This window comes from Henckelia pumila, chromosome 1 (assembly GCF_033568475.1).
Source record: "Henckelia pumila isolate YLH828 chromosome 1, ASM3356847v2, whole genome shotgun sequence".
Classification (NCBI taxonomy): domain Eukaryota; kingdom Viridiplantae; phylum Streptophyta; class Magnoliopsida; order Lamiales; family Gesneriaceae; genus Henckelia; species Henckelia pumila.
The window spans coordinates 129,725,670-129,749,338 of NC_133120.1; the positions used below are offsets into that span (position 1 = coordinate 129,725,670).

The following is a 23,669-nucleotide window of genomic DNA, read 5'->3' on the forward strand; positions in this document are numbered from 1 at the left end:
GGATGTGAAAGAGTGTTCTATAAAGTGGGTTTGGTGTAGAGGATTTAACGTTGAAAGCTCATATCTTCTTCTTGTTCCTCACACCTTGGGCTTGCTCTCATTCTAGCTTTTTTCTTCATGTAGGCTGCCCACACTTTGAATCTCATGCCCAAGCTTGTGTTTGATCTTCAAAGTGTTGTATTTATAAGATCCAAGAATTATTTGAACGTTAGATTCAATAATATGACCGTTTGGGATGTTTCTGGACACTTTCTGAAGTTGCAACGGTCATATTTGAGTAGCTGTTAATTTTCTGAGTTCGAGCTGATTTACTGTTCATCGGACTGGTTTGACCGATTCGATCTGGTCAAACTCATCTGGTCTGGTCAAGCTTTGATCTGGTTTGGTCCGACTTTGATCTGGTCGAGCTTTGATCTGTTATGGTTCAATTGATCTGGTTAGAGCAAATTCGACCTGGTCTTGTTCACTTGATCTGGTTTGGCCATGTTTCATCTGATCTGTTCATTTGATTATAGCTCTTGATTCACTGATTTCTGGGCAAGGTTATGAACATGAAAGTTGTAGCCCTTTCCCTTGGCTTTCCACGGAATCAAGAATCGCTTAAGTTCGAGTTTTTATGTGAAAGATATACTCGAAATACTATGCTGTGTCAGAAATTCTGTTCTTCAGAATTTCTGTGCAGATCTCGAAACTTCATCGTGCTTTATCTACTTCTTAAACTCCGATTCAGATTGAGCTGCTTGAAGATGATTTGTAGATAATTGTCTTAGCTTCGTAACGCATACTGAATAATCCCGTTTGAATAAGCGAGCTGTAAGTTATGGCCAAAACACCAGGACTGGTCTGTTTGATCTGGTTGCTGTAACTTCGATATGCTTTGCATCCAGCTCGATGTTGCGACCACCATTTCGCCTTGATAACGTCCGAATTAACTCATCTGGCCTGAGCTATGACTTGTAGATATTTGAGTAAGATTTCCAACCCTTTTAACCATAAGTCATTTGGATCACCGAGCTATGAGATATGATCGATTTACTGAACTGTGCCAGCTTGAGTAACTTGATTTCCAGCTCAAACTTTCCAACTTTGATCTACTATCTACAACACTTGATTAAATATGTTAGAAACACAATAACAAGTTTTGTTATCATTAAAATCAAGATTGCTTGTGTTTCACAACCCAACAGTCTCCCCCTTTTTTGATGATCACAAAACTTGGATAAAAATATGAACATTATTTTTATCTAACATATTTCTCCCCCTTTTTGTGTGAATCAAAAAGGTGTATATTAAGCAAAAAATTTTTCTCCCCCTTAAAATTATAATTAGCTCTCCCCCTATATTTTTGAAACTTTGAAATCGATAAAAGTAGAGGGATAACTAAACGGCATTTTTTTGAAAATATGCAATGCACACAAATTTTCAACATAAATAAAACAAGTTGAGCAACTAGCAAACTTCATCAAGATTGAACCAAATTAACTCAAACTAGTAGGCATCACAAAATCAAGATTGATATGCCAACTGAAATATTCATGAAGCATTTAAGCGTCCCTTTAGTCACTAAGCACAACCACAATTGTAAGGAAAATGACTAGACATTCTTAATCCAAGACATGCTAGCACAAGTAAAAAATATCAAGATGACAATCAAACTCAAAAGCTCTTTAAAAGCTAATATTTGAAAGAGTGGGTGCCCGGTGAGCCAACTTGTGGCTAAGGGCTTTGATGACTCTTTGTATAAACAATCTTTTGTTTAATATTATTTACACTTTTATTAATGGCAATGACTTTATCTTTCTTCATATTGTTATATTGTGATATACTATTGTTGTTTTGATAAAGACCTTGAATATACTATAGTGTATGTAAGATGTGGTAGAACATGGAGATGTCTATCATGAAACACATCTTATAGTCACTGTATATTCTAAACTGTTCCTAGTCGATTGAGCCGTCCGATAATAAGGATAAGGATCGCTCGAGTTTGAGACTAGCATTTGCGATGCAGAGTACCACGTTTCATTGGTAAGGAACATAGAGATGTTCGAAGCATGCAAATGGATATTCATACGATGAATGATCGAACTACCCTATCCGGACTTTCCAAGTGGTTATCACTTATCGAGTGGATATAGTCCGCGGTTTTGGTTGTACACCATTAGTCCTTACTACTTGAAACATCATTGAGACTCTATATGCTAGTACTGTGCTTTGACTCGTTTACCGACTCTATTGGAGTCATCAGGTGTCGGGATTGGGTACAGTTACAACACATATAGGAGTCGATGCTTTGTTGTCAAGGATTCACCACATACTTGCGAGTGTGGATATCCTATGCGATCTGAGGAGATATTAGTGTGACGAATCTCTGGCCAGAGTACATGATGTGATTTAAGAAATGGTTTCTTAGTAGCACATGCGATGTCACTATTTGATCTTCAAGATGTATTGCATAGTTATCGAATCTCGAACGACTCTCGATATACCAATGGTTGTTGATTCGATCGGGATATATGGATGAAGGGACCGTACTGTACGCTAACCAAAATCTATTGGTTCTTGTAGGCACTATCAGTGATACCTAGGGAATCATGGGGCGATGTTGCTAGACGCTCTTACCATGATTCGATGGGCAAGTCGGAAATTGTTGTTCCGAGTCACAAGGAGTTGTGAGCCCACGGCTAGCTGTATCCCTGAACCATTGAGGGTCACACAGTGTAATGGATTTTTAATCCCCGTTGAGATAGATAAATTTAAAGAGTTAAATTTAATGAACGAAGAAGTTGGACTTCTTATTTAAGAGTAGAGGAGTAAGATTTCCTAAAATGACATAGGGATGGCCATTTTTGGAAACCACTGAATTCGGATTCAGAAAATTTTATCTTGACTTTAAAAGGTGCAGAAATGGTTTCTGTGCACATTGGTGAAATCGGTTTATCAATCGGAGTCACGATGAATTTTATATTAATTTCTGAACATGCGGGCTTTGCTTGTCGGGCTTGAACTTATGACTAATGGGCCCTAAGCTGTTAGTGGCCTACATTATAAATAAGTTATTGCAGTACAGAAATTACACACAACAGGTCACAATTTTCGAAAACCTAGTTATTTTCTCTCTAAAGTGGCCGCCCCCCCTTCCCTCTCTACTCGGGAAAATCCAGTTTGTGAATTTTGAATTACAGTCTGGTTTAACGGATCAAATTCGTTAATTCTCTTCGTAGAAACTTCTGATAGATTTTCTAGTGCAATCTATCAGAGGGATTAAATATCCGTTCGTGGACCTGATTGAAGAACAGTTCGTCCATCAGTTCCAGGGATATACAACAAGAGCAGAGAAATCTGTTGGTGTCCAAAATCTCGATTCGAGATTAAAGGTAAAAATTTTATAATCTTTATTTAATTTTTACACACACAATTTAATCGTAAGGTTGATACCCATTATGGAATTGTTCCATATAAAAATTTTAAACTTCCGCTGCACCGGGTATCAATCCTAATTGATCTGATCGCCGCGTTCTCCAACAATATTAAAATGAGTGTACCAAGTTTTCTTGATGATGTGTGGCTCTGATTCAAGGTAATAAGTCCCTTTTATTGATGAGTGCAACATCCTTGAGCTTTTTGACAAAAACACCAACTCTATGTCCATTTCCAGTTTCTGCTGCAGCGCACATGGTCTGTATTCAACGAATAAACTGCATTTTTTCACGCATTACCAGGCTGAAAATTATATACCTCTGCGATCCTCTACGAGTCTGGTTTTCAATGCAAAAAGCGGTTTGTCATTTGGACACTCGAGCAATGAGTTATGTCATTTTTTCCAAAGTCGCTGCAAGCTGTCAAAAATTATCAACTATGCATATATGTGTTAGAGAATATTACAAACGAAATTTTGAAGATCAAAATCAGTTTCAAATGCTCTTTCAAGAACAACCGCTCTGATACCGATTGTTAGGATCGAAAATAAGTGTGTAGAGGGGGGTGAATACACACTTAAAAATATTTTAGAGCTACAATAGCTCGTTTTTGAAATGTTCAAAAATAAACCGAGCACCGATGAATTATATCGAGTTTGGTTTTCAAATCAAGCGAAATACACTCGAAATAATCCTTCGTAGAAACCCAATAAACATTTTATAAATCATTTGAAATAATGCAAGTTGAAATAATAAAAACAGTTTAGTTGAAGTATTTTATCAAACACTTTGTATGCAATATTTTGGTGTATGAAGAACACATAAAATGCTTCAACAATGCATCTTAAAACAGTGGCAATAATAATGTAAATGCGATAAACAAATAGACATGAATTTGTTTATGGATGTTCGGAGCTCAATCTCCTACGTCACCCCTTCTTCCACCTCGGAAGGATCAATTAGAAGACTTTGATTTATACAAACCCATTTGTACAAACCCAATCCAATTTAGGACTTATCCAATGCCTAAACAAGAACTCCTAGCCACTCTCGATTGCAGACCTCAACCTCACAATCCGCATAATGTTTTACGTCTTTATGCCAAGACTACAAACACAATCATTAATGTCTTTGTGCTAAGACTTTCACTCAACTAATCTTGCAAAGCATGTCTCTCGTATGTGTGTGAGTGAGCTCTCTTCAAATGATATTCAACAATATTTGGATGTGGAAGAGTGTTCTATAAAGTGGATTTGGTGTAGAGGATTTAACGTTGAAAGCTCATATCTTCTTCTTGTTCCTCACACCTTGGGCTTGCTCTCATTCTAGCTTTTTTCTTCATGTAGGCTGCCCACACTTTGAATCTCATGCCCAAGCTTGTGTTTGATCTTCAAAGTGTTGTATTTATAAGCTCCAAGAATGATTTGAACGTTAGATTCAATAATATGACCGTTTGGGATGTTTCTGGACACTTTCTGAAGTTGCAACGGTCATATTTGAGTAGCTGTCAATTTTCTGAGTTCGAGCTGATTTACTGTTCATCGGACTAGTTTGACCAATTAGATCTGGTCAAACTCATCTGGTCTGGTCAAGTTTTGATCTGGTCTGGTCCGACTTTGATCTGGTCGAGCTTTGATCTGTTCTTGTTCAATTGATCTGGCTAGAGCAAATTCGACCTGGTCTTGTTCACTTGATCTGGTTTGGCCATGTTTCATCTGATCTGTTCATTTGATTATAACTCTTGATTCACTAATTTCTGGGCAAGGTTATGAACATAAAAGTTGTAGACCTTTCCCTTAGCTTTCCACGGAATCAAGAATCGCTTAATTTCAAGTTTGTATGTGAAAGATATACTCGAAATACTATGCTGTGTCAGAAATTCTGTTCTTCAGAATTTCTGTGCAGATCTCGAAAATTAATTGTTCTTTATCTGCTTCTTAAACTCCGATTCAGATTGATATGCTTGAAGATGATTTGTAGATAATTGTCTTAGCTTCGTAACGCATACTGAATCATACCTTTTGAATAAGCGAGCTGCAAGTTATGGCCAAAATACCAGGACTGGTCTGTTTGATCTGGTTGCTGTAACTTCGATATGCTTTGCATCCAGCTCGATGTTGAGACCACCATTTCGCCTTGATAACGTCCGAATTAACTCATCTAACCTGAGATATGACTTTTAGATATTTGAGTAAGATTTCCAAACCTTTTATCCACAAGTCTTTTGGATCACCGAGCTATGAGATATGATCGATTTACTGAACTGTGCCAGCTTGAGTAACTTGATTTCCAGCTCAAACTTTCCAACTTTGATCTACTATCTACAACACTTGATTAAATATGTTAGAAACACAATAACAAGTTTTGTTATCATCAAAATCAAGATTGATTGTGTTTCACAACCCAACACTTTCTTTTATCTCGGACATCCCATTTTCGATGGGACATGTTTGAAGGTTGACCAAGAGCGATATCATTGGTTGATTAGTGACCAGGGTTTGGTAGCAGGGGTCAGAAGAGGTTTCTAGTTTAAAGACTTTATTCGGTATTTATTAATTTGATTGGGTTGTATTTTATTTTTGATTACGTACCAGTGATTTATCAGTTGTATTATGTCGGGTTGTTAGATTGTTTAAGTTCTGCGGTATATCTGATTATATTTTCTGTTTAAGATTTAATTGCATGCTTATGTCTCTGTTAGTAGGTTATTCCAGAGCGGGTCACTACATTATTGGTATCAGAGCATGCATTAGATTTTTGTTATATAGAACTTCCTGTTGGGGTTTATTTTCCGTTGTATCTTTGTAGAAATGGCTAGGCATGACAATGAGAGTAGTCATGACAGTGACGGACGTTGGGGAGATGAGGATGTCTAGATTTATCCTCGAGCTCGTCGTCATCGACAGGAGAATGATCGTCGTAGGTTTGATTTGCACAAGTTTATCCAGTTGGGGCCTAAGCCATTGGAAATGAGACCCCAGAGACTACAGAGGATTGGTTAGAGCATATGGAGCGTTGTTTAAGGTCTTTCCATTGCTTAGAGGAGCATGATATGTAGACCACTGAGTTTATTCTGGAGGTCTGGGCTCGCAAGTGGTGGAGATCCGCGTCTGCATCTGTATTGGCCAAGCAAAGGCGCGTCACTTGGGAAGATTTTCGCAAGGAATTTTCAGACTTTCATTTTCATCCAACACTCCGTTAGGCTAAATCGATGGAAGTTTTGAGTTTGAAGCAAGGGGAGCTGAAAATCGAAGAGTATAAGCAAAAGTTCATAGACCTATTGCTTTTTTGTCCTCACGTCAGTGAGAGTTAAACTGTGAAGCATGATCAGTTCATGCTAGGACTGAATCAAGATATCTATGAGCGCATGACTATTTTCGATAATCTCAATACTTATGAGAGCTTGGTGAATCGGTGTAGACATGTTGAGAATAGTTCCTTGAGGCGGAAGTATCTACAGGCAGGTAGGACTCCGAATGTACATGTTGGTACCGAGGGGGCAGTCATTCAAGAATCCCGGATCTTCTTCATCTGTAGGATCTGGTGAGACTCGTCAATCTGGTAAGATGAATTTTCAGTGTGACCTTTGTGGGAGAGAGAACCCCACTAAGAAGTGTCGGGCAACTGCATGAGCTTTCTTTATCTGTGGACGTGTGGATCACTTCAAGAGAGATTGTCCTAAGCATGGTGGAGAGGGATCGATGATGGGATCTCAGGCTAGTTGAACATCAGAGGCTTCAATGCAGCAGAGAGCCCAGAGTAGGTGTAGTGGAGGCAGTCAACTGTCTCATGTTTCGGGCCAGGTGTACGCATTCTGGAAAGAGCAGGTGCAGCCTAGGATGGATGACGATGTTCCGGATGAGTTCGACGGTTGAGTTGTTTGAATTTGTATCGGTTTGATTCTGTTTTATTTTTTTGGGACTGTAATAAGAATTGTATTGTATTTGGATTTTCGTGGTTTAATTCCAGTGTTGGTTCTAGTTGAGGCATGTTCGGTTGTTGTTAAGACTCTGCTTAAAAGAATATAGTGTTTTATCATCCGACTTCAGAACAGTTAGTTCTCATGGGTTTAGATCAGTGATTAATCAGAAAATTTTCGGAAGTATTTTTGTGGTTACTTTCTCAGGGTTGACCAAGTCCTGATTTCGAGGACGAAATCTCTTAAAGTGGGGAGAATATAGTAACCCTATTTTTTTAAGTATTTATAATAGCTAAGCATGTTTACAATGATTAAAACATGATTAAGGAAACCTAGTTTGTGTTTAGTAAGTATAAAATCGGATTCAGGACGTCCGAAAATGGTCAGGTGGGTTACAAGGGTTTGAGTGGTTCGGAAGGTCCGAACTCGAGAGCTAGGAAGTTTGGAAGCTCCGAAGTGTTTGGAAGAGTGGATGTATTTTGGATGCAGAGGGTGATTTTGGAAACTCCGAACTCACGATAGAAAGTTCCAAAGTCCGTCAGTTAGATAGGGTATGGATTTTGATTTGGGATTCGACGGGTGACAGATCGGAAGCTCTGAACTCTGTCGACAGCAGTGATTGTTCAATCATAGACACATGTTCGTTGGGCAGTGATCGAAAGCCATGATCAGATGATCGGAAACTCCGAAGAGCATTCGGAACGTCCAAATTGGCGATCCCAAGGTCCGATCGTGGTCTATAAATAGGAGCCGACTTCCTCATAGTTAGTGTATGTTTGGAGGTATGGCTCAGTGTTTAGTGTATACTTCTTAGTTTTTTAGTAGTCTTAAAGAGGCCCGAGCGATAGCGAGGTGCTACGAGGCTTGCAGCGGAGCTGTGATTGGGTCATGACCTTCGACATCAATGGACTGAAGACAGATGCATGTATAAGTCTAGACTCCTATTAGATATTGGGAGTAGTTATTAGTCTAGTCAAGGTTTTTAGATAAGTATTGGTTAGGGGTGGAATAGGGTCGGGACCCGTCCCGTAAACCCCCTACCCAACTCCCGTTTCGAAAAGAATCGGGAAAATTTTTTTTCTCCTGATCCTGTACCCAAAACATTTCGGAACCCGACTATTCGGAATCCGGAATGTTCGGGATCCCGTCGGGTAGGGAGAGAAAATCTCGATTTTTTTTTCAAATTCAAGATTTCGTTCAAAAAATAAAAAAATATGATTATTATACTATATTTAGAAACTTATATTTATAAATAAAAAGAAATATTCAACTTAAAACATATATTATTAAAATAATCCGGATAATGTTTCAAGGTTTTATTAAGAGAAAAATGTATCGGATAATTATTAATAAAACGTTCGGATATAATTATTAAATAAAATGTCATTTCGTGATTTTACAATTTGATCGTTCCAACAATAAAATTATGCGAATTAAGTTCAGAATTAAGTGTTATATGAGTTAAAACCTAATAATATTTAGCTTATTATACTAATAAAATTATTAATAAAATATATTATTATATTATTTCGAGACGGGTCGGGAATCCCGTCGGGATAAGGTTTTATTCCCGATCCCTCTCCCGATATTAATCGGGATGTGAAAAATCCCGAAAGTTCGGGTCGAGAAAATTTCAGTTGGGATTTTTTTGGGACGGGAATGGGATGGGATTCGGGAAGGGTCGGGATTTCGGGAATATTTGCCACCCCTAGTATTGGTGATAAGATATTATCGTGCCTTTTAGGCTTGGATTGTATATAGTTGTTTTGCTAGACCAATAGTTGAGGTACGTAAGTACTGACTGAGATAGCCAGATGAATATGCATGTGTAGTGACTCGCGCCGTGATCACCTACTAATCAGAACTTAAACATGCAATTAATCAATAAAATAAACTTAATCAGAGTAACTGCGGAATTAAAAGAAATCAAATACCAGGTAAGCAAAACCTAGTGGTCAACCCTGCTATCCAGCCTTGGCCACCACCTAACCTCCCTATCTCCGGGAGAACTACCTGCAACTGCCCCATGGAATAGGGCATCCAGCCAACAGAAAATAACCAAAAGTGATCCTAACATGCTCAGTACGAGAGTATGATTATACATTATTATATGTGCATGAATGCAAATGAACTGGGTACCAAGACACTCAGGTCAAAAAACTAGCTCATAGACTGGGCCCAGGGTATATAGCACGCTGCACCGTCGCCTCAGGAGGTGGCTCATATACCCAGTGGATAATGGTGACCTGATACTAGTACATGTGTCCAACCATCACGGTGACCTGACACAAGATTTACGTATCCAACCATCCACAAACTCGTAGCGTGAGCACCCTATTATAGGATACCTCTAAGGTAAAGGCTCAATATGCTCGTGTATGCAACATACAGTCATGACATGCTATATATAAAGGCATATAAAACATGCAATCACATAATCCATGCAAATACATAATACATGCATACTCAATCTGGATATCTCGAATAATACTTATGTACCTTACTAAGGCAGATCCTAGAAGCTCCCATCTAGGTCCAAGCCTACCATGCAGCACTACAATGCATAAATACCATGCATTATCTAACATGCCAAACATCACCTAACAGGATCTAAAATCCTTAATTAAACTATAGTCTACTCTCTATTTACTATAGGAAACCAAAGCCATACATTCGTCCGTCGTCAGCCTACTGATGTCGCATGCCCCAGAGCCTGAGCATAGCCTAGATACGACCCCTGGATGCCTCGCCAGAGCTCCGCCACCTGGCTGCTACTACGAACACTGTCCGGTATAAAAATACTATTTTCTACTCTAACTCTTAAAGAAAGAGTCTCAAAGCCCTTAAAATAGAGCTATTACCGGGAGAGGATAGGAAATTGGATATCCAAAATGAGAGCCTCGGACCCCTTTTTATAGGCCTGGGTTCGGATGGTCCGAACTGGGTTCGAAAGCTCCGAAGTGGGTTCGGAGGCTCCGAACTGCCACTTGTCCGAGCCACTTTTGACACCTGGACTCTGCTAAGTTCGGACGGCCCGAACTGGTCCGGATGGCCCGAACTATTTTGATCCTTCCGAACTCATTTTGGACCCCTTGGGACCTACCCTATCATTTTCGGACGTTCCGAATATGATTTCCCACTTATTTTAACCAAATAAGGACTCTTTGAACATGTTTTGACACTTTCAAAATTATATGTCATTTTCTAACATGTTTAAAATCACTTAATCTTATAAAATGGAAACGGGCTACGCAACATGTTTATGTGTTGCATTATTATCTTGAATGAGATTCATGATATTACTGTTCATGATTTATATGCGGCATTGGTATATCATGTTGAGCCTGTGTATTCTTTCGAGATAGTCTGTTGTTTCTAGGGCCGTTCAACCCTAGGTTTTCTTTGCACGATCGGATACCGTGTGACAAACACTGTATCGACGGAGCAGCGTGTGCGTTTATACCCAGGACGGTGATGGTCCAAGATCAAGGTTCAGTATGATGGCACCCACTGTATCTTCGGAGCAGCGTGCGCATACTGGTGGTGCCTATGCTTCTGAGCATGTTATTTCAGATCTTGATCATAGTGTACCAGAGCATTCATTATTTCATGTTGCATGCATCACGTCCCTGCTTTTATCTCGGTAAATCACTCGTACTTAGTGTTCTAGGTGCTAGCGCCCACGTCCCTGCTTTTATCTCGGGCATCCTATTAGATGAGACATGTTTTCAGGTGAACCAAGAGCGATATTAGTGGTTGATCAGTAACCAAGGCTTGGTAGCAGGGGTACGTTCACGAGAAGTTTCTAGTTTAAAAACTTTATTCGGTATTTATCGATTAGGTTATAGGGTTGTATTTATTTCTGATTAGGTACAAGTGATTTACCGATTGTATTTTAGTGGGTTGTTAGACTGTTTAAGTTTCCGCGGTATCTCTGTTTATGTTTTATGTTTAAGATTAAATTGCATGCTTAAGTCTCTGTTAGATGATTCCGGAGCGGGTCACTACACAGGAAGTGAACACTTAATTTCCCTGACACTGGAACTGAACATCAAAATATGTTTGTCAATACAGATTTTTTTTCCAATTCTCCTTTCGAAAAACTATATTCTATAAAAATGTTTTTACAATAAAAAAAACTAATATGTTTTGATTTTTTTTATTATTTCTAAAAACGTGAAGAAATGCATCTCAATTGTTTTTTAAAAACTATATACGGAGAATAATTTTTTTCAAAAAGTTTTACAAACATCCTGTGCAGATACAAATTTAAGGCTTTTTTAATTATGCAATTAATGTAAGGAAAATGGCATACAAGAGCCAAACAACACAACAACTAAAAAATATCAATTTGATCTTTATTTGGAGAAGCCAAAACTTGAATTATATATTGTCAAGATTTGGATGTTTTGAAGCATTGGAAGAATCAAAAGCATTGGTATCAGACCCTTTCACTAATGCCATATATTGTTTGGTTATTCTTGGGTATGTCTATGCTAGCACATGGACACTGCTCATTTGTTGCATCCAACAGCTCTTGTTTTTTGCATTTGAAATGTTCATGTGAACATCTTAAATGCAAAAAAATGGACCGTTAGATCCTCATTCGGACTGTCCGAATGGGGCAGCATAGACAAAATCGTTATTCCTATATCTATTATTGCATCAGAATCAACTTTTTTCATTGGTGTTCGTGTGTATACCAAGTATAGAATTTGCACTCTTCCTGAAAAAGTACAAGTTCTTATTTTCACTCAAAATAGGTTATATGGCTATGCCATTGGTGATTTTGTTTACAAATTTTTAATTATGTGCTTGAATTAGTTTATATATTAGTTTGTGTTATTTTAATTTCTAACCATCTTCATCTTTGTGTTTTATATGTAGATAACGGTAATGAAGACAATACAAGTATTAAAGCAACATTGTCGAAGAATGAATCAAATGCTCTAGAGGATATTTATGAATAGAAAGGAGATGGAGGAGAAGAATTTGATATGGATGATGTGATGATTGATGAGATTTAAATGACACTGACTTTATTGAACTTCTTACTTTATGAATTCTTTAGGTTTTAGTTACTTTGTTCAACTATCTGATGAGTGATGGACTATTTTTTTGGAGTAGATTATGGATTATGATGATCATTTACATGTATGAATGATCTTGTATTTCTTGCGTGGATTATAGATTATATGTATTTTGTAGTTAAAGTTGTGAATTTTTTGTGCCTGTTGTTTTTGCTAATATTTAATTGCAAAATCAAGAATTAGAAATTTTATTGGGATTTCTATATAAATGTTTGTTTATGAAATGATCAAATCAATGAATTTTAGGGATTTTTTTAATAAAAAAAATTGGTGGTCTAGCTTAAATTTAAATTGATTAAATGGACAAATATCTATGTAAAATATTCTAATTTACATATTGGTCTTCACTACATGAAATAATGGACGAATTCTTTTTTTTTAATTTTTTTGCAATATAATTAGAAATGAATATTAGTTAAATTTTACAAATTATACCTTATTTTATGAAAATAATATAAATATTAAATAATTTTTTCTTCACGTAACTCAAAAGATAAATATTCAATCATTTATAAATTTTTTACACAACTGTTTTTTAAAATCAAAATTTAATTATTAAAATATTCTATAATCTTTTCAATTAAATTTGAAGAATAGTCATATTAACAATTATGATTTAATTTTTCTGCCATTATTAATAAGGTTGATATCTAAAAAAATATAAATAAATTTTAAAATATATAAACTAAGAAAATAAAAGATTAACATAATATACAACAGTTATCTTCACTCGTCAGTTTTTTTATCAATAAATTTTTTTATTTAAAATATAGTCTTCCGGAATGAAAATCTTAGGCCCTGCTGGAATAGTGGATTTGGGCCACAGGCCAAATCCACTACATCTATTTGGCTAGCCTATGGATTTGATATCTTAAATATGTTTATTTGACCGACTGATTTATGCGGGCTAATAGCATTTTGACCCCTTGTGAAACATCAAAAGAGCATAAAACCCCCTATAAAACATTAATAAGCTAAAAACACCTTGTGTTCTTAAATCAACGGCTCACAACCTCCTAAGTCGAGGAAATAAACTTCACGCGCCATGAATGTGAGTATTTTTGGTCTTTTCAAGAGTTATAAATCTCAGTTACCGTAAATTCCCTTTACTTTTAGATTAAAACATGGATATTTTCTTATTTCTTTCATTTTTCAATTGCTTGGTTCTTTGAAGTACTTTAATGGAGTCTTCTCAAAGGGGCAGAAAATCGGCCATTTCCGATCGTTTAGATGTAAGGTATCCAACTCCTCCAGTTTGTTCTTGCAACATTAGGGCTGACATTAGGGTTGTGTTTTCCGAGAAGAAGAAAACTAAGGGCTTGTTGTACTATTGTTGCTCGACGAACCACTGTGGGTTCTTTCGTTGGTGTCACACGGAAGATTATAGTTTGCTTCCAAATAGAGAAGAAGATGAATCTCATGGTGATTTTAGAGGTCCGAGTTATAGCTTTCATGGTGGTGTTAACAGTCGAGATAAACCCCATGAAGAAGAGGTTATGTCCACTATGCGAGGAAGTAATAATGGTGCAATTGAAGCTGGTTACGTTCATGTTTCGTGAGTTGCTTGTTTTTTTCTTTTCCTAGTGCTTGTTGTTCTCTTGTTGAAGTAAAACTATAAAAGCAAGAGAATATGCTTCATTTTGATGTAGTTGGAGTTAGTGTGTGTTTTCTTATGTTGTAACTCAATGTTAAAATATGAATTGCAACTTCTATCATTTGGGATATGAATGCTTTGATTTTAGTGTTAGTTTAAGTTATTTAAAAATTTTACTCATTTGAATTTTAAGCACAAGACAATAAATACTATTAAGGAAATGATTCAACAATAAGAAACACTTAAACTGATGTTGGAATCATTCAAACAAACATACCAGATACTGTGTTTTATACAATTCCAAAATCTTGAGTTTCATATTCCAAAATCATTAAAATTAGGCTAGAATTTGTTTAAATCACCTAACAAACATCAAAGGTCCTTGACAAAATACATCGAGGTCGGACACAAAATACAAAATTGGAGTCACTTGTAGCCTACAACCCCTATCTTTCCAACGTCAAAGAAGTGGTATTTGCAGCTGCACTGGAAGAAGTGGTCTTTGCAGCACATGCATTTGAACTTGAACGTGTCCCTTGACTTGAAGAAGTGATCTTTTCATTTGCACTGGTTGTAGCTTTGGCTGTTGCATCCCCAGTCGCTCAGCTCCATATTATAAGGTAGCTCCATATTTCCAGCTTCAATTCCTTGCCCAACTAGCTAGCTAGCAAACAGCTGCATCATTAATTTCTTCAATAATGCTTGCTTCTTTCAAGTTAATCTCACTTACTCCACAATTCAAAAAAAAAAATCAATATTAATTTTTTTTAATTATATATACCCAAGTCCACTCATTAATAGCTAATTTAATCAAACAATCATAGTTATTCAATAATTAGTTAGTTGGATGTCTCTCAAGTATATATATTATATATATACTAAGTGAAAATAAATGTTATATGTTGAAAACAGAAATGAATAATTAGCAACCGAGGATTAATGACTTGAGAAATATATAATAATAATTAGGAAAATAAATGGGAAAATTTATAAGTAGGATGGCAGAAATAGAAAGTGGACAGAAAATAGAGTGTTTGTTCAATGAATATAGGTTCACCCAATATAATAATACAAGCCAGGGGTCTAAATTCTAATCATGCTATAGTTGATGTATTTATTTATAATAATTATAATAATACTAACAACCACAACGGTTTATAATAGATTATAAGTCTCACCCTGACAATAGCATCAGTTGTTGCTTTGTTTGGTGGCCCACCACCTTGTGTGTGTGCTTCTTGATTAAGCCCCTATATTGAAGTTATTATCAAAATAATTCGATTATAAATATGCGATTGAAATGTATATATGAAGGTCCTTAAAATATTTAGGCTCACATCTGTCCTAGGAGCTTTTTTTGATTTTTTTTAGGTGCTTTGTTTGGAGGCCTAGCAGTTGTTGCTCTTTATTGGGACCTAGCATGCACAACTTGTGCATTTGTTTCAGGATTCCCACATTGTCCACCGGCTTCTTCATTAGTACCCTGCAATGAAGTTTCTATCAAAATAATTCAATTTTATGAAAGTGTGATTGAAATGTATATATGAACCTACCTTAAAATATTTGAATCTTGGATTTATTGGATTTTTACAAGTTGCCTTGTTATGAAATTGCTCCAAACACCTTGAACATGTATGAGTTATACCCCTTCTTGTAGAAACACTAGTTTCCTCATCAGCTTGTCTCCTTCTCATTCTTTGCGGTCTGCCCTTTTTGCTCTTGTAAATTGGTGCATTCAGTTGTTGATAAGGTGTTTTGAAATAATCACTTTCTCCTGGAACATCATGTATGATGTGCGAGTACACCTTTAAATATTCATCCTTGCTATAACATTTGTGTACAAAATCTTCCAACTTCACCCTATTATGACCAATAGGAGTGCATGCATGTGAACACGGATAGGCACATAACTGGAACATCCCACATGTACAAGTCTTTTTCACCAAATCAACCACATGTTGTGTTAAAACTCCATGGACTGACAAACACTGAATTTGATACTCATGTTCACCTGAATATATGGCAAAAACTTTTCTGGAAAACTTTTGATTCTTGTTAATCTTTTTCAATATGTTAGGACATATTTGACCAATGTATTTTTCCATACCAGCCTTTTTCACTTGAATTCTCTTCATCAACTTGTTTCTCAAACACTCCAGCATTGTTATGATAGGCTTGTCCCTTGCATCTATGATGTAACTATTGAATGATTCTGAAAAATTATTGACCACACAGTCAGACAAACATTGTGAAGAGAAATGGCTTCTAGCCCAATGAACTGGAGGAATTTTCTTCAGCCATTCACATGCTGTCTCTTGGCTTTCATTCAACTTAGGATCCACTTGTGCAATTTTCTTCAAATGCTCCTCAAACTGATTTTTGTTTCCTGTTGTAGCAGCCTTCCAAAATAAGTCTTTTAACTCTAAGCTTTTGAATTTTTTTTTTTGAAGTTTTGATACATATGCCTCAAGCAATATCTATGCTCACAATCAGGTACAAGTTCTTTCAATGCTTCTATTAGTCCCTTCTGTCTATCTGAGATGAAAGTCCATTTATCTTCTCCCATTCCTCCAATATCTTCCAAAAGAATATGAAAAAACCATGTCCAATTCTCTCTGTTCTCAACTTATACTACTGCGAAGGCTATGGGCACCATATTATCATTCCCATCCCTACCCACAGCTGCCAATAGCTGTCCATCGTGTGTTTTTTTCAAAAAACAACCATCTAGACCAATAATTGGCCTACAACCTGCTAAAAATGAACATTTCATTGCATTCAAGCTAAAATAAAGCTTATCAAACGTTGGGGCTCAAAATCCTCTTTCTTCTTGAGGAAAATAGAACTTCCTGGGTTATAGTTTCTCACTGTCTCACAATAATCCCATAGATGATGGTACTGTAAACTTCTGACCCACCCCTCGAATCTTTTGGACAACAGCCTTTTTAGCTCTTATCACTTTCCATTTGCTCACATCAACTCCACATTTCGTCTTTATCAAGTTTTTCATCTGGTCAATCTTTATGGCACAATTATATCTAATAATCTTCTCAATTATTTTACCCAAATATCTATAATTTGCAAGCTTGTTCTCATTACTTCTAGCACAATTGTGTTCACCTGATATAGTTTTGATTTGAAATATTGGTCCACCCTGACCAAAGACGCATGAATCCTCCAATTACAACCATTGTTGCACTCACCTGTTATCCTAGTCCTTTCATTTTTCTTCAACACTAATTCATAACCATGTCTAACACTATGATCTCTCAAAACCTCCCTAAATTCTTTTGCACTCTTGAATTTCATGCCTACAACAAGTGAAAAATTCTTCATATCTTATCCATCTTTGAAAGTGGGATGCCTGGCCCCTCTTCATCAGATCCTTTCATACTTAGATCATCATTTCATCATCTGCCTCACTGCACCATTCAAAGTCAGCCCTGGTTTCACTTTTTTTTTTCCTCTTTTCACCTACTTTACTCTTTCTCTTTTAGTCATTTCTCAATTTGTTCTTCTTTGAAATTTCATCACCCTCAGTATTCAAACTTTCAACAAAAATATCTTCATCACTGCTGGATTTAACATCCTTCAAACCTCCTTTAGATGATGCAGCTGAATAATTTTCATCTGATGAATCATCAAATTCACTAGAATCTAAAATGCCATCATGTGAACCACAAAAAACATTAGTAGGATCAAGGTCATGAGGGTTTGGATTTTGGAAAGGAAGAGTATGATGATTACTATCAAAATGATCATCAAATGAGGGAATTTCTTGATTCAAATGTTGGTAAGAAGGATCAACTTCAGAAAAGACAGGACCAAAACAATCAAATATTTCAAAAGTGTTTGTATCAGTTTGATGCTCATGTATTGGTTTAGAAACATGATGTTCAAAATTAGTTTGGTCACTTTCATTCTCAGGTACTTGGTTAGAGGCTGGAATTTTGGGATTACATTCATTATCAAGTACCTGTTTAGAGGCTGGAACTTCTATATAAAATTCATTCTCAATTTCTAGAGCAGAAGCTGGAATTTTAGGATCTTAGGGTACATAATCATCCTCCAACTCTGGATTGTCAAACTCTAAATGAACAGGTGAAGCTTCTTTGTTGTGAACATCCTTTGTATATTCAATATAACCCATGGGACCAGATTTAACAAATTCCTCAACTGGTACAATATTTTCCAATGGATCTAACACCATTTCAAGTTCTGCCATTGTCTCTTCAATCCATATGGTTACTAAGTCTGAATCCTTATACAATGAATACATATTTGCCACTTCCAAATCTCCATAAATACGTACCAAACCGTGTTTGATCACTACACCAGGAATTCTATAAAAAAAACTTAACATTCAGCCTATTTCCACCACACAACTTGTACAGAGCATGTAAATCCATAAAATTAAACCTATCGAAGTTCAATTTTTTTAAACTCGTGCTTAACCCCTCCAACATAAATTATTTTCGGATACATGCTCTTCCGATTAACCCGAAACTCACCTCCATACCATACATCGAAATTAATGGAAAGATCCATGCAGTGTAAGAGAAATAGAACACGAAAATGTACCGATTTGGGAGTAATAACGCCAAAAATTAGCGATTGCAGTCACATTGATTGGGGATTAGGTATTCTTTCATTTTCTATTCAAGCTTCACGATCAAAGGTGTCTAGAACGATGGGTGAGAAATAATAGTTTATTTGGTTATATTTTAATTAAGGGCAAAAAAGTCTTCACAAAATTAAATATTATTATAAACTCTAAAAAGTTAACATGGGGCACGTGAGCCATTGATTTAAGAACACAAGGTGTTTTTAGCTTATTAATTTTTTATAGGGGGTTTCATGCTCTTTTGATGTTTCATAAGGGATCAAAATGCTATTACCCCGATTTATGCCTTAAAATTAGGGGAATTCAACCCTTTCTTATATCGGCTCATTCGAAATCTCCTCTCCGCTTGCTCTCTTTTCTCGTTTCTTCTTCTTACTGGGCGCCTCTCACCTCAGCTGCCCCCAAACACGATGATGTTTATTATCTTTCTTGAACAAATATTCAAGATTTGTGGATTAATCAATGTAGGGATTTTTTAGGTTGGGGATTTCTAGCAGAATCAACGCCGAAGATCGAATCTTGCCAGTCTTGATCGTGGGTGCCGGCCGTGTGGGCCCCGTTCTCTCAATTCTTCTTACGAAATTAGTTACTACTATCTCCATTACACGAATTGTTTGATTTTTTATCCTCAATTTTGTTCTGAGGATTATGAAATTTGAATCTCAGTTGCCTTTTCCAATCAAATTTCCACCCTTTTAAAGACAAGTGTTTTGAGTAATTAACGAGCTTTTTCGAATGACTCTCTAGCATGTAAATAATGTCCAACATGTTGAGAATTATTCTAAAACAGATTTTGAAACTTTAGGAGAACAGATCATAATACAATCGTCTCAATTTATGTCGGATTCTTGTTGTGCTCTAGGCCTCTCTCTACTTTTAGGAAGATATTGTGTGATACCGAATTCATATGTCAGATTCTAGATTTTGGTTGAATTTTCTTATGTATAATTTTTGTAATGTTTTTTTTTTTTAAGTCTTTGGTAGTCAAGATTATCTCTCTCAACCTCTTTTATTTCAAGAGCAATGATGGTCGTAGAATAGTATTGTATTAATTCTTTTTTCGCATATTTATCAATTTTTTTTAAAGATGGAAATTGCAGTTTCATTTTTTTTTTCGCATAATGGTGTTCTTCAGAAGTAAAATGTGCAGTTCTGGAGAAAAGCATGGATTAAAATTAACCGAACCGAGCCATACCAATGCCTGATAATTTGAATAAGTTACAAGTAATCATACCTCGTCCAAATCAAGAAGTGAAGAGAGGTGGTGGAGGGAGGAGACAGAGACACCAACCCTTTTAGCACTAAATATGGGATTGTTTAAATTGGACGCGTAAAGACATGATATATAATTGTTTAGACATTTATATCATCAATTGATAACTACCATTTTCCATTCTAGGATCTAATGAATCTTATCGGTAATCTGCTCACTTTAAGTTTGGAATTTTGATTGTTTTATGTCAAAACAATATGCTATGTAGGGATCTGAAGCTTCTGAAGGTCAAGTGAATCCAGCTATACCTCGTTCTTCTTCTTCTAAGAGAAGTAGAGCAGCAGAAGTTCACAATTAGTTAGAAAAGGTTTGTTTTCCTTGGTGTTAGTTTGGATTTTATGATGAAGATTTTACCTCATGGTTATCTGATTGGACTATAATGGACAGAGGAGAAGTAGGATCAACGAGAAACTGAAAGCACTTCAAAATTTAATTCCAAATTCTGACAAAGTAATTGATTCTCGTCACTTCCCTTGAGCATTATCTTCATTTTATGTGGCTAGTCTGCTTTGAGTCGATAAATTTTTAAAATTAACTCGAATGATTTATGTGGTAGACTGAACAAGATTTGTGAACTTCTGATTTCCATTTCCTCTCACATTTGTCATGATCTCTTGTGACAAGAATCTTGTCTGGGTGTATTCTGTCCATTTTAGAAATTTTAAGATATAATAGGTTCGGCGCCTATCAGGTTGCATAGTGGTGGTAGCGGTTTAAGTTTCTTGGACCGTAGAACCAAAAGTAATGTGCCCGTGCCCCCTGTTGGCATTGTAAGTTATGATGCTGATTGGTCGATGGCTTTGGAAATCGGCTTGAATCTTGAATTATTAGCTTACGATAAGTACTTGAATTGAATATTTGTCAGGGAAAAAAAGTAGCTTGATTGGTCCAGCTTGTCCTTTCTTTCTGTTGCACTTGATTGGTTTTTTGTTTCTTGTTCTTTCAGTTTACTCCTTTCTGTTTATGTTTTTTTGTACATGTAAATCCTGGTTGGTTTCTTTTCATTGAATTGTAATTTGAACAAGAAAGTCAATAGATCTAGTGCAGAATGTAAACAGTGAAAACTGAGTGCAGAAAATTTAATGGAGGTGAAACTTGATTGATATATAGCATGGTTCTGCCAATTGAGCGTGATCTTTTTTTTTTCTTGAATTCATTGATGTTTATGGATATGTGAAACTTGATTGATATACGTTAATAGCATCATGTTTATGATTCAAAGCTATTTTATTTTATTATCAACGTTTATATTGTATTTTACATTTAGAATCAATGGACATTGTTGAAAAAGATGCACAAACAGGAAGAAAGCGTTCACGAGATGAATTTGAAAAGAATGATGAAGAGACAGATATAATTATTTTATTGGTAAATGTTCTTATAGTAATTATTGGAACTTGGCATCGTCAAAGATATACGATCAAAGATATGTCAACGAGTGATTATCATATAAGGGCTTATCAAAGGTCAATTTGGATGAAATGTTTAAGTCATGATCCTACTTGTATGAGCCAGTTGCGTATAAACATTAGAGGATTTAACAGGTTGTGTCATATATTGTGTTGTGAAGGAGATTTAAATGTTACAAAAACTGTAACATTAGAAGAAATTGTGGCATTTTTTTTATATATTATAGGACATGATAAAAAAACATGGTACTATTAAATCCGTGTTTGGACGCTTTGGAGAAACTGTTAGCAGACAATTTCATATAGTTTTGCGGGCGGTCTTGAAAATAGCAAAGCTTTGTATTAAGCAACAATCAAGTGGAATTCGTCACGAAAGAGATCTTGACAAGTGAAAATGGTTTTCGGTAAATTTCATAATAATTATAAATATTTTATTTATTTTTCCATTTGTTTTTGAACTGATTATTAAGAACTTTAGAATGCAGTGGGAGCTTTAGATGAAACATTTATTAAACACACAGTTCCCGCTCAAGATCGGAGTCTATATAGGAGTAGAAAAGGTGATTTGTGTACTAATGTCTTAGGAGCATGTGATGCTAACTTAAAATTTCTATATGTTATTAAATATTTTTTAAAAAAGTTTATATATGTAAGTTTAGTATTTAATACAATTTAAATAAATAAAATGTAAATTTATATTTTTTTAATTGTACAGGTTATTTTGTAATAATAATACTTGTTTTAATTTGAAAATATATAAAGAATAATATAGTATGTTATTTTGAGATTTGAAATTCTTAATTTTTTTAGCCAAGCAAGATATTTCAAATCAATGGATTTCAAATTCACTTTTTGAAATTTTATATTCATCCAAGCAAGGGATTTAAAAAAAAAAGAGAATTCAAATCAATGGTTTTCAAATCTATTAATTTAAAATCTTCTCTCAAATCCAAATACCGCCATCCAAGTACAACCTTAGGTTTTTCTATGAGGCATAACAGCAGGGGCGGAGGCACCTATTGCGGCCCCAAAAAAAAATCAGTGTATATATATATATTGGCTTGTTTGATACTTTCTTTAATGGTCTTTAATGGGTTGTGCCTCATCTCCTTTAATATATAATACATTGGCTTTCTAAATAAAATAAGGTAATTTATTTTAAGTGGCGATCAAACTCTTTTTTTATGGGATATTTGATTCATTTTTTTCTCTTCGAATCTTTCAAGTAGTCGGCAACACATTTACACACAACATCAATTAAGATTTAAGGTCGTTTTGCCTTAAAAAAAAATTTAAGGGCATTTCGTAAATGATTTCAGGTTTTCTTTTGTGTATTTTTTTCTTCATATCGTGTATTTTAAATCATTTTTTCTCAAAAAATTAGGTTTTGGTTTCTTGAGAGCATATATTTCTTAATTCTTCTATTTATTTTTTTTTTCTTGTTTTAAATTTTTGTTTTATTTAATTATGGGACAACACATTTGATATCAATATTAAAAATACTAAATTTATTGTAAAAAAAATGAAATTAGCATTGTTAATTTTTGTGTCTTTGATTATTTTTTTTTTGACTATTTCTATCTGTTGAATAATTGGTCGAAAATATTTGTGGATAGCAATGTATTTTACTATATTCATGAATCATAATGTAATTTAATTGATAAAGATAAAGTAGATATTGTTAAATAGAGTTTTGCTATGCTGCCCACCAACCGTGCCCACTATTTGCAATAGTTGAGTGCTTTATAAATGGTAGGCACAGGGGTTGGCACGGTTGGTGGGCAGCATAGCAAAATTGTTGTTAAATAAACTAGCAAAAAATTGAATGCAATGAATCTCGTTTCATCTACTAAGTTTTATCCAAAAAACTTTGCGGAACATGAGATGCTGCAATTAAGAATCCAATTTGAGCATTTTGATCATGTTCGACAACTTCCTTATATTAGAACTCACTCGAAACTTATTTAATTGTTTAGATCTTGAGAGAGGTTTTGGCCTAGTCCTCATCTCTTGTTTTTTTTTTTATTTCTAATAATATCTCTCTTTTCTTTTCTTTTTTTTTTTTTTAAAAAAAGTCAAAAATCTATCTGTCTATGTCCTCTTACGTGATCGTGGCTCCGCCCCTGCATAATAGACTTCTAGGTTAATACAAATCGTAATAGACCTGTAAACCACCTTAGTTAAATAAAATGTATTGAAGGAACATCAGATTCGTTCCAAAAAATGACATAATTGGTAGAAACGTAGTACTCTGCAAATTACTATTATTATATAGACATGTCTCGCTTTCAAATTCCGAAGAGTCACCCTCACTTCGGAGATTTATCTTAATTAATTTTTG

At 35.4% G+C, this 23,669-nt stretch overlaps 1 protein-coding gene across 1 annotated transcript; it reads right to left on the reverse strand.

Moving 5' to 3' along the window:
• Positions 1–14,580: 14,580 nt before the first annotated feature.
• LOC140873988 (uncharacterized) lies at positions 14,581–17,358 on the reverse strand. Its single transcript, XM_073277269.1, has 8 exons — positions 17,226–17,358; positions 16,936–17,142; positions 16,699–16,773; positions 16,520–16,599; positions 15,576–16,421; positions 15,452–15,505; positions 15,201–15,272; positions 14,581–14,682 (listed from the first exon to the last, which is right to left on the reverse strand). The coding sequence occupies exons 1-8, from the start codon at positions 17,356–17,358 to the stop codon at positions 14,581–14,583; spliced, it is 1,569 nt and encodes a 522-aa protein (XP_073133370.1).
• Between the last annotated feature and the right edge of the window lie 6,311 nt (positions 17,359–23,669).